This window comes from Canis lupus, chromosome 15, assembly GCF_011100685.1.
Source record: "Canis lupus familiaris isolate Mischka breed German Shepherd chromosome 15, alternate assembly UU_Cfam_GSD_1.0, whole genome shotgun sequence".
Lineage (NCBI taxonomy): Eukaryota > Metazoa > Chordata > Mammalia > Carnivora > Canidae > Canis > Canis lupus.
The window spans coordinates 42,476,921-42,492,846 of NC_049236.1; the positions used below are offsets into that span (position 1 = coordinate 42,476,921).

The following is a 15,926-nucleotide window of genomic DNA, read 5'->3' on the forward strand; positions in this document are numbered from 1 at the left end:
AAAAGATCATCCTGTTAGGTATGACTCATGTCTACACAACCAAGGTAAAGATAAGTATTTGGGACAGCTTTCTATATGAATCATGCCAATTGAAATATAATTTAGACTTTCACTTGAGGACTTTTTAAACAGAAGTTATTTCAAAACATGATAAAAAAAAAAAAGTATAGACTCCTCTCAATTTAAGTCCTTGGATATGTTAAAAACACAAGTTAGTCTTACCCAAGGCAGTGAGGGAAGAAGGCCAATGAAAAAAAAGAGTTCAAAAAAAATCTTTTTAATAAAAAAGAAAAAAAAGAGTTCAGTATTACTTAGCAGATCAACATAAGAAAGAGATGGTTTTTTTAAGTGAAGACCAACATGGGTTCCTCTTTAATTATTTGCTGGTTTGGAATATGAGTAGCTGTTGAACTGTTTTAATGTCACAATAAGATGTAAAGGAAACAGGAAGTATTTTGTACTGTAGCCAAGATGTTTCAGGGGCCAAAGTCCTGCCCCACGAGTAGTACTGCACCCACGCAAAAACGTCCAGGTGCATGGAGCCCCAAACTATTCGTTCAATAAAACCAGATTCCATTGAAAATGCTTACCCTGCATGAAAACCACACCCTCAAGTGGAAGGATCTGTCTCTTCTCCTGGGGCACTACCTTTAACGGTAAAACTGAGATTTAATAGCGTGGACCGAGCTTTGGTTAGTCCTGCTCGCCCCCCTTGGCCCTCGCGTCAAGTCATCAGCAGCACATTAGGCAGGGAGGATGTAATGCGGACAGCACACATCTCCAGACCACTCCTGCTGATTCCTGCTACTGAAAGTCTTCAGGGACGTATGGTTATTTTCCCTTTACTGAATGAAAATCCATAAAGGTGAAAAATTCTAGGAGGTGTTCGATTTGTGGACATATGTGAAGCAGTGGTTTCAGCTTTCTAAATCCGTGCTCAAGGAAGAGCAAAACCTAAGTGCTGTCTTGTGGCCATTTCCTCTTATTTCTGGCAAAAACTAAATGAAACCTGAATTCTAACCAGAAAATCAATCTTGGACCCCAATTTCTGCTCTTTTTTCCAGAGAAGCAAAAAAATACATCCCCCCGATGTGAACAGCCAAGTCCTTCCTACTTCAGAAACATAAAGTCTTGCCCAGTGGGCCACCACACAAGGTCCGTAAGGACCTGGCTCAGATCCAAGAACCCAAGTGGGTGATGTGAATGCCTGGCATTAGCTCTGACTCCACACCACCTGGGTTCAGGTGCCTGCTCTGCCACTTACCAGCCTTGTGACCTTAGACAAGTCATGCCACTTCTCTCTGCCTCAGTCTCCTCATCTGCAAAGTGGGGATAAGATGATGATACCACTTATGTCATTGGCTTGTGCGGAAGATTAAGTAAATCTGGCTAAATATTTTTAAAACGCCCAGTGTGTATAGAAGCTGTAAAAGCCTGGGTTGTTGATGAGGAGGAAGAGGAGGAGGACAATGGTGGTGACAGTGACAATGATGGTCAAGACAATGACTCCTTTGTTGGCATGCTTCTCAAGCACACATGAGACACTCTGTTACTCAAAGTGACCAAGGGCTGGCATCTTGGTAGTGGCTGGCATGACGTGGAGCTAGACACCAACAACCCAAACCCTGGGACCACAGACGGTGCTCGACTGTCACCAGAGAGGCCTTGGCCCCAGTGTGGTGATGCTGATTCCAATCAGGGACAGAATTTTTTCACTGCAGAGGAAACCAGCATCTCTTGTGTCTCTACACCAAAGACAAACGACAGGAGCAGAGGGGGTGAGTGCTCACCGAGAGGACGGAACAGGAGGCCATGAGAGCATAGAGAGGCCACCCCGGGGGGAGGCAGGCCACCCTCGCAGCATGACAGGGGATGCTGGAGAGAGCTAGGTGCCTGAGCAACATCGCTGATCAAACACCCTTGCCCCAGATGACTCTGGACGCTGACACACAGCCACCAGAAAAGGAACACGGGTGGCCTCTGAGGGGTGATGCCCCACTGAGAGAGGGCACATGGGTTTGCAGAACTGGGGCAACTCAGGGCAGAGGAGACTCAGACCCATGTCGGAGTGACCCCGGGGGAAGAGCAGAGATGTGTGTAGCTGCCACGATGAGCAGCAGCTCTCCCCCTCTTCACTGTATGAGAGTGATGGACGGGGGTACACAGCACCCACTCTGCAACGGCGCTGGCCCAGCACTGTGCTTGTTAACACCGGACAGTGGTGGCAGAGTTTTTAGATGACTTGAAGGCCCTCTGTTCATAGCCATCAAATCAGCTTAATGGGGAGAAAAGTAATTTAAAAACTATTCAGATAATGTCTAAGCAAAGCCATGTAAGTTATATGTATCTTTAATGCAACTAATTAATGACGTATGTGAACAAGTCCTAGACTGTAGAGTCCCCATGGCCACCGGCAGGCTGACTTCTATTTCCCAGCAACTTAAAAATAGAATATTCAATAGGCTAAAATCTCTCTCCGACAGTGTTTCTCCGAGAGGGATCAATAGAACACCGGATCTGGAGGTTTAGTTTGCAAGGAGAGGAAGCATTTCTTGGTCTTAATTAAAAAGATTTTTAGAAAAGAAGGAAAATCCTGCTTTAAGCAAAGTTGAACTTGGTTTTGTCACTTGGTTTTGTCACGTTGTGTGTTACTGCAGGACTTCTCAGGACCTCTAATGGGCCAACCAGCATGGTCCATCCATGAGAAAGGGGTGTTAAGGGCAGGGTTTTCCAAATCATCTAAGGAGAGATTCCCACCCCCACCCCCACCTCCAGCCCTCCTGCAGCATCGCCCAGAACTACTCTAGGAAATGCAAGTAAGGACTCATGTTATTTCCCCGGGGATCAAGCCCACACCAAGCCCCAGGTATTTATTCGTGTGCCCCAGAGAGAAAAAGATCAGAAGCCTCCAAGTTCCCTCCATCGTGCCAGGGAAAGTCAAGGCAGCGCACCCTCCATGGCAGGTAAGCCCCAGAATGACCTTGTCTTCACTCGGCGATTGTCTGTCTCCCCCTAGGAACAGTCCACGCGAGCAGCACCAGGAGAGCCTCGAAAAACTAGGCGCTCCAGGGCCCTGCAGCCAGGGGTCCTGATTGGGCAGCTCTGAAAGGGGGTCGGGCCCCCAGGAGTCTCCACTGAACGCAGGGGCGCTAAGCACATCCCCAGGGGGCTCCATCCACTCAGACCCTGGGCTAGCCTCAGATGGCCCGTCTGCGTGGGAGCCTCTTGGGTGGTTGGTCCTACGGTCCTACAGTGTCCTGCTGTTTCCAAAATGCAAGAAGGGGAAGGCTGCGGGGAGGGGTTGGGATGACGTCAGCACACCTGGCGTCAGTACCACCGGAGCCTCTCGGTTAACTCAGTGCCGGGGGACGGCCCCCTGTGCTGTCCTGTTAACGAGCCCACCTTTGTCCCTTCTGGTTCGGAGCCTCACACTCTCCCACTGGGTCCCTCAAGTGCGCCGCACACTCCCCCACTGGGTCCCTAAAGTGCACCGCACACTCCCCCACTGGGTCCCTCAAGTGCGCCGCACACTCCCTGTCTGGGCACAGCAGGAAGGGAAGGCTGGGTGCCCACCTGCTAGCTGTGGGATCTCAGAAAAGCTGCCGAGCCTCTCTGCCTCCGTTTCCTTACCTGTACGGTGGGGAATAACAATAACAATCCCAAGTATTTCTCCAAGAACTATGAGGCTTGGGAAGGGTGATCCTCGGGGAAGTCACCCTAATGACTAGCGTGTAGTAAAGTTCTCAACAAGTGTTGACCATTACTGTTTGTTTCTTTTCTTTTTTTTTTTCTTTTTAAAGATTTATTTATCTATTCAGAGGAGGGGAGGAGGAGAGGCAGAGACACAGGCAGAGGGAGAAGCAGGCTCCATGCAGGAAGGCCGACGTGGGACCTGATCCCCGGTCTCCAGGACCACACCCCAGGCTGCAGGCGGCGCTACACCGCCGTGCCACCGGGGGTGCCCACTGTTCGTTTTTCTTACTTGCAGCTGCAGGTAGGTCTGTGCCCTGGGATCTCAGGGGCTCAGAGTCAAGGAAGGCTGGCACCCCCGGCCTCAAGGAATTCACCACGGGGCATGGGCTACAGACACATGGACGCACGGACAGTGACAGATACGACTGGACTTCCGCAGTGTTATATGCAAGATGCTGGGAGAATTTCCGAGTGGTGTTGGAGGGGCAGAGCAGCAAGGCTTCCTGTGAGAGGCGGCATTCGATCTGGGCCTCAAAGGGGGAAACAAGACCTACAGGTGTGATGTTTTGTTAGGACAAGACATGGAAGAGGGAAGGGGGTGAGCTGGAGTCCCAGCCACAGGCACTGCAGGGATAGGCTGTGGCAGTGGTTGCAGGCCACCAAGGAGGCCGCCTCCCTGTCCTAGGTGATGGCCCCAAGCTTCTGCAGCGTCCCTCTGTGGGACCCCCGGCTCGTGGGCGCCCCAACGCTGGCAGTGGGGCCGGCAGCCGGCTCGGAACTGTGCACTCAGAGGCAGGCCTGCAGTTTGCCACCAGGGGCCATACGGTTGGCAGGCCGTGGGCAGAGGAGGCGGGACCGAAGGGGGACGGCAGCATGGCCGGGGCAGGGGCTTGCTCTGCGCCTTGGCCCGGCAGGATATCCTGTCATTCAGCCGGGACGCATATAGGGGGAGCGGCCGTGTCCCGCGGCCCCTGGCTTTGCACCTTCCCTTCCTGGAGGCGGCCTCACGTGCCAGCGGCCTCAGTCCGGGCTTGGGAGCCCACACGGACACGAGAGACCTCCCGGGGAGTCCGGCCCGCTCCGCGGCAGGAGCTCACACGCGGTGACAGGTGGCCGGCACCAGGGCCGTGGCTCTCGTCATGCCGCGGGGTCTCGCAGCGTTCCTTCTCGGGCTGCTCGTGGCCGGCGTGGGCTCCCCACCTGAAGCGGCAGGACAGGTGAGGTGACGCCTGCAAGGCCTTCCTCTTCATGTCCGTATGTGCGCAAAGCTTTCGGTCTGTGCTGGGTACGAACTCCGGTGTGGACCCCATCAGATGGGGGTAGGCAGGCAGGAGGGGACCCCGCGGGGCTGCACCATGTCTCTGAAGGGGTTCGTCCCCGCTGGCTCGGCTCCGAGCCCAGCCTCCCCCGCCGGGACCTCTGGCGTGGGTGCCACCCTCCTTCCTCCCACGGCACATGTTGGCACCCGGGGGGTCTTATGGCTGCTGCTCTCTTTTCCTTTATCTTCATAGTCTCATCACCGCGAATCCCCCCTCGCATCATTGTGAGCATAGGAAATAGCAGTGGTTGAAGAGGGATGAGTAGAGAGACGTTCTGGCCAGTTCCGGGCGGCTGATGTCTGCTGGACAAACACGGCGGTAACGGGAACTTCCACAGGTTGTGGTGCAAGCACCCCGGGCCGTGTGCCAGCTGCGTGGGGGCAGGCGCCGCGAGATCCCCAGGGGCACAGGCCGGGTGCCGGGGTGCAGCGGGGCCCTCTGGGGATCCTTTCAAAACGCATCTCGCGAGGCATGATTTCTGCTTCATCAGTAACGAGACATGAACACAGTGCTGCACCTGTGCCGGGCGAGCTTTCGCCCACACAGGCCTGATGCCAGTGGCCGAATTAGGGATAATGTTTTTCCTGAAAATGCCAGAAGACAACTGACGGTCGGGTGCTCCAGCTTAGGGGACGGGGACCACTGAGCTGGAACCAGGGCCCTCACTTGTTTGACGGCTGTTTCTGAGGCCCCATCCCGGTGCCCCCAGCCAGCTAGCGGGTCAAGCTGAGCACATTAGTGTCCCTGGACTTTAGTTTCTGCCCCGACAGTGCTCCCCACGCAGCCCATCACCACCTCAGCGTCAGAGAGGGCTTGCTTAGGCCAGAAATCACAGCTTGACCAGGTTTTGAGGCTGAGTTTGCTTTTCAGAGGAGACCGTTGGAGAGAGAAAATGAACCATTTTATTTGAAAAGGACAATTTGAAAGTCAAGACATTTCTTGAAAAGGGAGTATGAAATCTGACCTTTGGGGAAAGACAAGAAAAAGTAATGTCCTTCCGTACACTTATCTAAGTGGGAAAGCCTACTACAAAGAAAATCCTTTTAAAAAATCTGGAGGCTCTATGATCCCTAAAGGGAGTTGATTCAAATTGCCGCTGAGGGTGGCTTTTTTTTTTTTAAATAATAAATTTATTTTTTATTGGTGTTCAATTTGCCAACATACAGAATAACTGAGGGTGGCTTTTATTGTTATTCTACGGCAAGCCTTCCAGGGCTGTTTTGGTTCCTAACAACCACAAAGGAAAGCTGCCCCTTTTGTTTCTCTGTACCAGCGGGTAGGGAGGAGGGCTAGCCCACCCAGGAGTCAGAAGACCATGAACTTTGCGAGTCACTGAAGCTCCCCTCCCCTCAGCATCCTCCCCCCCACGTGGACATGGTGAATCTGTCCTGCTGGTCTTTGACACCAGCAAGACTGCATAAGATGATGCCCTCAGGAGTGTGTGCGACCATAAGGTTCCCTGCAAAAATAAGATTTCTTCTTATTCAGCCTTTATGCCTTTTAGTAAACTCAGAAATATTTAGGACATTCCCACTATCCCTACCAGTGCCAGGCTCAGCTGTTTGGGGATAGGGGCGAGTAAAGAGAGACATGATCCTTTCCCACAAGGGTTTTCTGAACAGGAAGCAAAGACAAGATGTATCCTACTGGCCAGCAACACACAGGGTAGGAGTTGAAGCGAGGAAAAGAGATAGATATGGTTTTAGGGAAGTGGTGTGACCCGTGGGGCCCTGAAGAGTGAAGCGTGGTGGGTAGGGGGAGAGGCTAGCACACTCCTACCAGGAGAGGCAACAAGCCAAACACAGGGGGCGGGCAGGGTGGAGAAGCAGGGGAGGAGCGCAGGAGAGTTCAGCGCCTACGACCTTCCAGGTCCCTGCCAGGCAACTTGCACATATCACACCGTGTAAGGGTCTCTGCAAGCTGGGGTGTGCAGTCACCGTCTCCGCATTGCAGGGCATGGAATTAATTCACGACTGTGCACTAGCCACGTACACAGCCTGATCCCAGGCTCAGGTCTCCAGACTCCCTGATTCAGCCTTTCTTCCTGGTACGAAGCTGCTGCTTCCTAAGCTTGATGGGAAATGAGGGAGACTTGAGGAAGGACCAAATCCACTTGGGAGGATCAGCATCAACATCATGGATGATGAGGGATCCTGGAGACGGGGCCAAAGTGGGTCTGCAGCACCTGAGTTTCCACCACCTGATGGTGCTGAGCAACTGTTTCTAGTGTGTTTGCTGTGTTTCCTACAACTCATTCAACCCACAGATATTTACTGAGAGCTCCTATGCACCACACACCGTTCTAGGTGCTTAGGGTACCATCAAGGACAAAACAGAAAAAGGTCACTGCCCCTTGGAGGCCCATATTCTAGCTGAATTATAATCAAAAGATTTCAGACAATCTTTTGAAGCAGGAAATACATGCTTCACAGCAGTTAGCACCCAGACTGGGCTGTTTCTGTAGAATCCATGGGAAAGAACATTCTTGATCTACAACCAAGTGACCCTAAGTAACTGCTTTAAAGTTTTCCCATTTGGAAAATGTACAATATATTTCAGATTTCCCATTGGGTACGTGTGTGTAATGACACGACCATGCTTTGCTGAATTCTAGACCACAGATCAATGACGGCAAGTAGGTGGTGCCAGGGGCCGCCTTCCCACCCGCTGCCATAGCAGGCATTGCCTGATGATCCCAACACTCCTTCTAAATAAGGTTGAGAGGGACAGGCCAGTCATCACCAACCCATCTTGTTGCCATCCCTGTCATTCCGTGGACATGAAGCTGATGGGTGGGGAACGTTGACCAACCCAGGCTCTACTAATGAGACTTGATTTTTTTTTTTTTTTTATGTTTTCACAGGCAAATAGATGCGATAAGAAATCTCTGCTTACCATTAGGACCGAGTGCCAATCCTGCTCACTCAACTTGGGAATTAACTGCCCAGACGGCTACACCAAAGTTACCAATGGCTCCATGGGGGTCCGAGACTGCAGGTACTCCTGAGAAAACAAGCGTGCTCAAGTCTTGCAATTTAAGGGGTTTGTGAAGCCAAATTGAAACTTCCCATCTCAAAAACTGCAAAGCATTTCCATGATTTTCCCTTATTCTAAGACTTCATTCGGTCCAAACTTAAATAACTCACAATTAACCACCTTGAATCTAAAAAATATACTTTTGATTCACATTTTAATACAAAATTGACCAAATTGCATTACACATAAACATTTTCCCTTCATCTTGCCCTTCTTTATTTTGAAAATCTGGGTTTTGTTTCATTTGGGAAGGCTTCCAGCCAGAACATGGACTGAAAAGCGAGGGGTCTGACAGTCATCTTACAAGCTAGCTGAGGACCCTGATACTAATTAGAACCTAAAGAAGGACGACAAAGGAATTGCAGCTTCATGCGTTTTATATGAGGATGGCCTTTCTGAAATCCTCTTCTGGTTCAAAACTCTCATAATTCAAGGCAGAGCCTCACAAAGGATGGAGGAAGCAGTTTCCCTCAGAGCTAATAGAAGTGGCACCCACCTCGAATGTAAACACCACGTTTTATGTACTCAGTCTACTAACTTAGACATTAGATGGGTCGAAATGAGTTAATTCCTAATTCAGTGATGAAGATCAGTACCATTTCTTATTTTGTGTAAAATAAGAATGGAACACTGTCATGTCACACTATTCTAAATTCACGTTTGCTTAATGTGACCCCAGTAGATTCTAAAACCAAGGTCATAAGTTTAAATAAAAGGTTCCAAATACTACCTGACCTAGAATTAGCAAGCGTATGTGATAGTTGACCAGTCGGCGACCACAGCAGGCATACATTTGTGGCCAGATCCTCTTAAGTGTATGGAGGGACGTATGGTTCACAGTGAAAATTATGTGGTGACTTTTACGAGGGGTTTTTTTTGTACTGGCTACTTTTTTTTCCCAGCAAGGTGGATACTCAGATATATGCTCCCCACCTCACCATCCCCCTCCAATACACACACACACAGACACACACAGACACAGGTGGGGTTACTGCACTCATGCTCTCTGTTTTAGAATTGAGGGCTTTGATCTGTCATCCTTTTATGATGAAATAAATCCACAATTGGCTCTTGAGGCAACATGTGGTCCTGTCCTCTGCTCTTCCTCCTCCCATCTTTGTGAAGAGACGCCCCCACCAGTATTCTCAAGCCTTCAGGGGAATTGTCTACTCTGTCTCCAACTTGACTGCCCATAAAGCCAGTAGCCCAGGGACTCACCATCACACGATTCCTGACAGGCCTCGTTGAGAGAAACGATACCCACGGAGGATCGTCTCCAGATAGACTAAAGTCAAATCCCAGAGTAAGCCGTCCATGATTCCCTGAGAATAGACAATGGAGTTCAGCCCCCATATACGCGCTTCTCCCAGTCTGTACCTCAGTGACATGAAAACCTTTTTAAGAAACTCATCATCACATCTCCCTTGAGGAAACTGTGGCAAATCTTGCCTGTGAATTACACCACCTCTCACAGAAATGTCAACATCTACTGTATCTGAAAAAAAAAAAAAAAGTGCTGATTCTAAGCAGCAGCTGGTTTTGTTTAAAATCCAGAGATCCTTCTCACATTGGCTGAGACAGACAGGTGTGAGGTACACCCCTAGCACGTACCTACCCTGACACCCTGACACCACCTGGTGTCTTCTAACCTCACTTGTGACATCACTGTAGACATTTCACCTTCATTTGCATTGTGCTCTGGTTTTTTCAGCCATTTCATACAATCAAAGGTCAATCATGATTAAGTTTTACTCTCCCCAGACAGCAAAGTGTATTCAATCTCTGTTTTTTCAAATAATAGGCAAGTGTAAAGGGAGACCTAAGTAAAAATCTGGGCCAACCCCACTGCCCGGAGTTAACTGTGTTGCTCTGATCATGATGTCCTCTTCCCCCACAAGGTACGCCTTCGATATCAGGAAGTACTCGCTGTATCTCCCCGGATGCCGCCATATCTGTAGGAAGGACCACGTCCAACCTCAGTGCTGTCCAGGCCACTGGGGCCCCAACTGCATGGGTAAGTGGCACAGCATCTTTCTTGGACTCTAATACTTGCTTTTCGATGTCCCATTTCACAGAAACTCGAAAGGAAGGAAGTCCGATAAAAGGAGACTGTCAGCACCTTTTTCTAGAAAGTTCCATTTCAATCTATATGTAGAAGAATCTTTCTTGCTCTGTCAGCTTTTATAAACAGATCTAAGTAGAACTTGACCTCCAGTTCAAGGTCTCTTTTTAGAGAATTCCCTTACAAGTCAGAAAAAAGGACAATTGAAAGGATATCCATTTTTATGAAAGAGATAATGGGCCATAGAGAAGATGTAAGGATGCTGGGCTACTACAACACAAGTACAATTTTCTTTAAGAAGAAATTCTACTACAGCATCTCAGAGACCACAGGTACTATTTGGTAACAAAGATAATCATCAGATCTGCTCAAAGTCTAGTCCGTAGGATGGAATGTCAAATACTACGATGGCCCGTCTCTGCCTCTCTCTCTGTGTGTCTCAGGAATAAATAAATAGAATCTTAAAAAAAAATAAATCAAACATTATTGTAGATGAAAGTACTTGACAGAGTGACACACACACACAAAAAAAGCACTTTAATAATGTTTCAGGGGTAAATGAGAATGAATAACAGTCAACACAGACCTCGGACAGTGACAGCCAGGTTCGGTGCCATTCTGTCTTTGAGCCCTTGGTACACATGGGTGACTCCCAAACCATGGGCGGGCAGACAGGATCCCAGCCCATCCGTGGGCATCGTGCCGTCACAGTGTTCTGTGCATGGATGGGGTCGGCCTCCCATCCCCTATGGAGTGTGCACAGTTCCTTGTAGGTTCACACAGTTCCTTCTGCTGGGGCTCGAGGCCAGAGAAGCAAAGTAGGTAAAAAGCCAGAGCTGGATGGTCTTTCTACTATCCTGTCATTGGAGCAAAAGGCATGTCCCTTTATCTTCATCTTCCAAACATACCACATGTCTCCAGAGGCTTCCTTCCTTTAGCTCAGGAAAGAGATAAACACTCTACTTATATTTCACCTCTCACGTTTTGTGGCGATGACATGTGAGGTCTTGCCTATCACTTTACATTTCCACAAGGATATGGCCTTTTCCAAGCTGCTGACGTGTGTGTGAGGAAGCACCAGCTCCAGAATGGCTTTCTTTCCAAAACCGGCATGGCATCCATTCTTTTCAATGCATCAACAAATACTTCACACTTGATACTCAGTAACTTTTAAAATTGTTTTAATAGTGGCTCACTCCAGTTAGAAAATAACTCTGATCAACTCCAAAATAAAATCAGAAAACACACCAAAAAAAAAAAAAAAAAAAAAAAGCACAAGAAAAAACTATGCATCATCTTCTAAAATTGAGAATAAGGCATGGATTCTCACTTGGGGAGGAATATGTCATCCTGACATAAAAAAGGTGTTTCTACCCAGGTTTAACTGGCTTCTCCCTCATTAAAACCAGGACTGCTTTACCAGACCAGCACAGAGCTGTCTTTACTAATCAGCACAGAAACATATTTTACACATTGAGTGTGAAATGGTTGCATTTGAACAACCAGTATCCTACGTGAGAGGAATTAGATTTTTTTTTTTTTTTTGGCATTCTGGTTCTCCTGATTTTACCATAAATGCTAACTGATTTGCACAAACAACTCCAAGTAACAGAAAAGAATGTGGGCAAAGGGGTTGGTTATATAGAACCCGGGTTGTGGCCAAAACAATCCAGTTATTTCAGAGGGAAATGGTTCTGATTCTTCTTTTTCTGGGTGGTATCATCAAATCCTGCACATTTATTATTTTTCTTGGCCCTGCATTGTGTCTCTAGACCCGGTTGTGCGCTTCTTGCCATTCACCGAGCAGGTTGCAAATCATGGACTTGCATGGCCTTGTGGCCAGTCTGGCAGGTTTGTCCCCTTTGGCTTTGAGTGAGAAGGAAAGCGCCATTCACCTAAGGAGCCTGCTGTATGGCAGTGTCCCAGGGAGACTGCTTCAGCCAGAGCTGTCGGCAGCTGAGCAGGACGTGGCATGAACGCAGCACTGGGGCAGCAGCACTGCCAGGGACTGGGAGTGGGCACTGTGCTCCCGGGGGTGAGGTTACAGCCTGACACTGGCCTCTGGCTGCTGGCGACCTTATGATCTTGCTTTAAAGAAGCAGAACAGCCATGATTTGCCGACAGCTTATAATATGTGAGCCTGCAGCTGAGCCACAATCCGAGGCAGGAGGCCATGGGGGCTGCAGCCGGAGGGAGACGCGATGGGACCTGAGATCCTTGGGAATGTGCCTTACAGCAAATGCTGTACTGTCTTTTTGAGCTCAGTTGCTGAGAACATCAGTTTTACCATCTTTCTTCTTACCAGGGGCCTGAGGGGATAGCAAATGATTCGAAAGCAGGGCTAGATTGTACGCTTTTGCCTTAAAAGTTTTATTTAAAAACTGAACACGTCATTTCATACATTTTAAACTTAAACCATTCAATTCAGGACATAAAACGAGGACTCTCTGTGCCCCACACACCTGCTCTCTTTTTCCCAAAGCTCCTCCCAGGAGTGGCCCCTCTTCGGTCAAGCGCTGCCTGAGCACTGACTGTTGTGCAGCCGCACGTATCTGATAGGTCCAGTGCCTACCCCCAAGGAGCTCGCAGGGGCAGATGTGGAAAAATAATCCCCCTGTGGGCCTGGCAAGGCCCTGGGGATTCTGAGGGGCCCTGCAGCCTGCTCAAGGGCCGCAGCTACTGGTGCAGAGCCAGGCAAGAACACAGGCCTGTCCCGAGGCCCAGCGTGGTTCTAACCCCCTCCTACCCCTGTCTCCCCAGTAACCACTGGTTATGCCGGGTCTGTGGCTGGGAAGGCCGCCTGCCGATCGCAGCCTGTCCCCAGGAACTTGCTGCTGTCACCATTAGCCAGGTGCCTGTCACTGCCGGGACTTTGTTCCATGACACCAGGGCTCCCCAGTCCAGTTCTGTAGCTGAGGGACGGTCACCCCCCACCCTTGCCCCTCCCCCCCAGCCCCCCACCTCCGGGCCTCCCAATACTGCACATACCATGCCCTGCTGCTGGGCCTGAGGGTCACAGCCACCTCCCCCACCCCCCCATGGAGCCATCAGTGGCACAGGACACCAGCTACATTAGCCGCACACACACAAGAAGCACTTGTACAAACTATTCATGCTTTTACCTGTGACTCACACGTAAGCGGCATCTGTGTTCCATGCGGTAAAGCTGTCCTTCAGCCGCTGCTTTGTCATCACAAAACGGAAGCAGTGGTGCCGAGGGGCCTGCCTCCGGGTGGTGCTGCGGCTCGGGTGAGCGCATGTGCAGACTCTGGGGTCCGAGGAGGCAGCAGGCGCTCAGAATAGGCTGGTTTGCACCTCTGGCCCCCGTGGTTCGAGTCACTGGCTGCCCTTCTCCCGGGGCCTGTGTCTAGCTTGGCTCCACCTTCAGGTGCTGACCTGCTGTGCTCCGGCTGTGGGGTTAAGGAAGCAAAATCTTGAGTCAGGCCTGATTGCAGTGCTCATTCCAGAACTCACCAACCACGTGGTGTTAGGCAAGTGATTTACCTCTCTGGGCCTCGATTTTCTTTTCTCTTCTTTTCTTTTTTAAGATTTTATTTATTTGAGACAGAGAGAGAGTGAGAGACAGAGAGAGAGAGAGAGAGAGACAGAGAGAGAAAGCAGGAGGGAGGAACAGGCTTCCCACTAAGCAGGGAGCCCAATGCTGGACTTGATCCCAAGACCTGAGCCCAAGGCGGATGCTCCACTGCTGAGCCCCCCGGGCTCCCCTGGGCCTCAGTGTTCTCATCTGTAACCTGGGGTTGCTGCTGCTGATGATGATGTCAACATCAGTCTTGCCTTCCTCAGGTGTGTGAGGATAAGACCATGCGTGTAAAGGGCTTAGCAGCAGTAAATGCTCACAAATGCCACCCACCTGCTAAAGACCTGATAACTAACCCTTGACGCTGGCAGCCTGGGGATGACATCCCCGTGCATCCCATTGTTTGTGCAGTTCACGGCCTCTTGGCTCTATTATTTTTCTTCTCACAATTGTCTGCGGCCCCTGTCTTTTCAGGTGCCTCGTGCCAAAGCAAAGGCCTGCCCTTTGGGGTGCAGGGAACATATGCCATCCCTCTGCTCAGGCTGCTCTAACCAAACCTGTGACAGTAGATGTTGATTTCTCATCACTCTGGGGCTAGAAAGTCCAAGACCAAGACACTGTGGATTTGGTCCCAGCGGAGGCTCTTGTCCCTGCCTCACAGATGGAGAGCCCTGTGTCCCCACATGGCAGAGAGAGAGAGAGAGAGAGAAAGAGAGAGAGAACATGCACTCTGGTCCCTCTTTCTCATCTTGTAAGGACATGAATCCCATCATGGGGCCCCCACCCTCATGACTTCATCTAAACCTAATGACTCCCCAAAGCCCCACCTCCCAATGCCATCCTGTTGGGGTTTGGGACTTTAGCATATGAACCTGGGGAGGCACATTCAGTCCATGACAGTAATTACTGACCTTGGCCTTTCCCCCTGGGTCACAAGCCACTGGAGGAAGGCTAAGCCAGGATGAGGCACCTGCTAAGACAAGCCTCCCTCCCTCACAGAGTATACTCTTGAGGCCCTAGAAGCTTCCCAGGAGACAGCACACGAACACCTACCCAGCGGGTGCCTTCACCCTCTGCACAGCCAACGCAGGCCCCCATGGGCCCTAAGTAAAGCGGACTGCTTTGTTTCAGTGGGAAGTAGCTGTAGGGGCAGCTCTTCAGAGGTGAGGCTAAGACTTGGAAGCTGCTCTTAGCAGCCCCTTCCTTCCGACGGCAGCAGGAACGAAGGCCCCCTTTCTGCTCAGGCTCAATCTCATGTCGCTTTCCTATGAAAACACAAAGAGAAAGCATGAGGAGCTCTGAACACCACTGTAGGCATTCAATGAACCGAAATTAATTGCTTAATTAAATGAATGGCTTATAAAATCACGTAAGCCGTGTAAAATAGTTTTGAGCTATCCGTACAAAGAAACACGACTCTGAGCCCTTAAGGTCAGCAGGAGCTGGGTGAGAATCCTTGTCTGGCAGCCTGGGACCTTGTTAGCCATCCTCTCTCTGCCTCAGGGTCCTCTTGGCAAAACGGTGGTCTTGACACTTCCCAGAGTAAAGAGTCATAGTTATTAGTTGTGAAGCATATGTGTAACGTCCTTGGCATGTCACTCGAGGCTTAGACTGCTAATAATGATAGTAATAAAAAGAACAGCACAAAAAGGAGACAAAAACAAGACAAGTTGGTCTTTCTTTTTTTAAAGAAAAAAAAGATTGTATTTATTTATTCATAAGAGACACAGAGAGAGAGAGCCAGAGACACAGGCAGAGGGAGAAGCAGGCTCCCTGCGGGAAGCCCAATGTGGGACTCGATTCTAGGACCCTGGGGTCACACCCTGAGCTGAAGGCAGATGCTCCACTGCTGAGCCCCCCAGGCGCCCAGTTCATTCTTGCCTAATGCTAAGGGCTCAGTGTGTGAGATTCCCTCCCTTGCCCTCCCCCTCTGCCCTCTGCCCCCTGCTTGCACCCGCGCACTCACAATCTCTCTCTCTCTTCCTCCCTCTTAAATAAATAAATAAATAAATAAATAAATAAATAAATAAATAAAATCTGAAGAAGAAGAAGAAGAAGGAGAGTCCAGGATTGGATAGTCAATGTAGATTTGACCTTATGAGAAACCATCACACTGTTTTCCTTTCTTTTTTTTTTTTTTTTTTTTTTTATTCATGAAAGACACAGAGAGAGGCAGAGACACAGGCAGAGGGAGAAGCAGGCTCCATGCAGGGAGCCTGACGTGGGACTCGCTCCTGGGTCTCCAGGATCACACCCTGGGCTGAAGGCGGCGCTAAAC

At 49.9% G+C, this 15,926-nt stretch overlaps 1 protein-coding gene and 1 long non-coding RNA gene across 10 annotated transcripts in view; one reads left to right on the plus strand and one right to left on the minus strand.

Annotated features, from left to right (window-relative positions):
* The window catches only part of LOC111090070, a 38,577-nt gene extending 25,072 nt beyond the window's left edge, over positions 1-13,505 (minus strand). For 3 of the 6 annotated variants that reach the window (XR_005370727.1, XR_005370732.1, XR_005370731.1), the window contains exons 1-2: positions 9,267-9,634; positions 7,908-8,015 (exon numbers count right to left, since the gene is read on the minus strand). This is a non-coding gene — a long non-coding RNA (uncharacterized LOC111090070). The other 3 variants (XR_005370730.1, XR_005370729.1, XR_005370728.1) reach the window with 3 other exon arrangements.
* Positions 4,629-15,926, plus strand: part of STAB2 (stabilin 2) — a 140,577-nt gene continuing 129,279 nt past the window's right edge. For 2 of the 4 annotated variants that reach the window (XM_038558865.1, XM_038558866.1), the window contains exons 1-3: positions 4,634-4,910; positions 7,876-8,009; positions 9,947-10,062. In XM_038558865.1, coding sequence (XP_038414793.1) covers positions 4,833-4,910; positions 7,876-8,009; positions 9,947-10,062 — 328 coding nt within the window. In that variant the 5' untranslated portion in view covers positions 4,634-4,832. Of the gene's footprint in view, positions 4,911-7,875; positions 8,010-9,946; positions 10,063-15,926 lie in introns of all 4 variants that reach the window. The other 2 variants (XR_005370723.1, XM_038558867.1) reach the window with 2 other exon arrangements.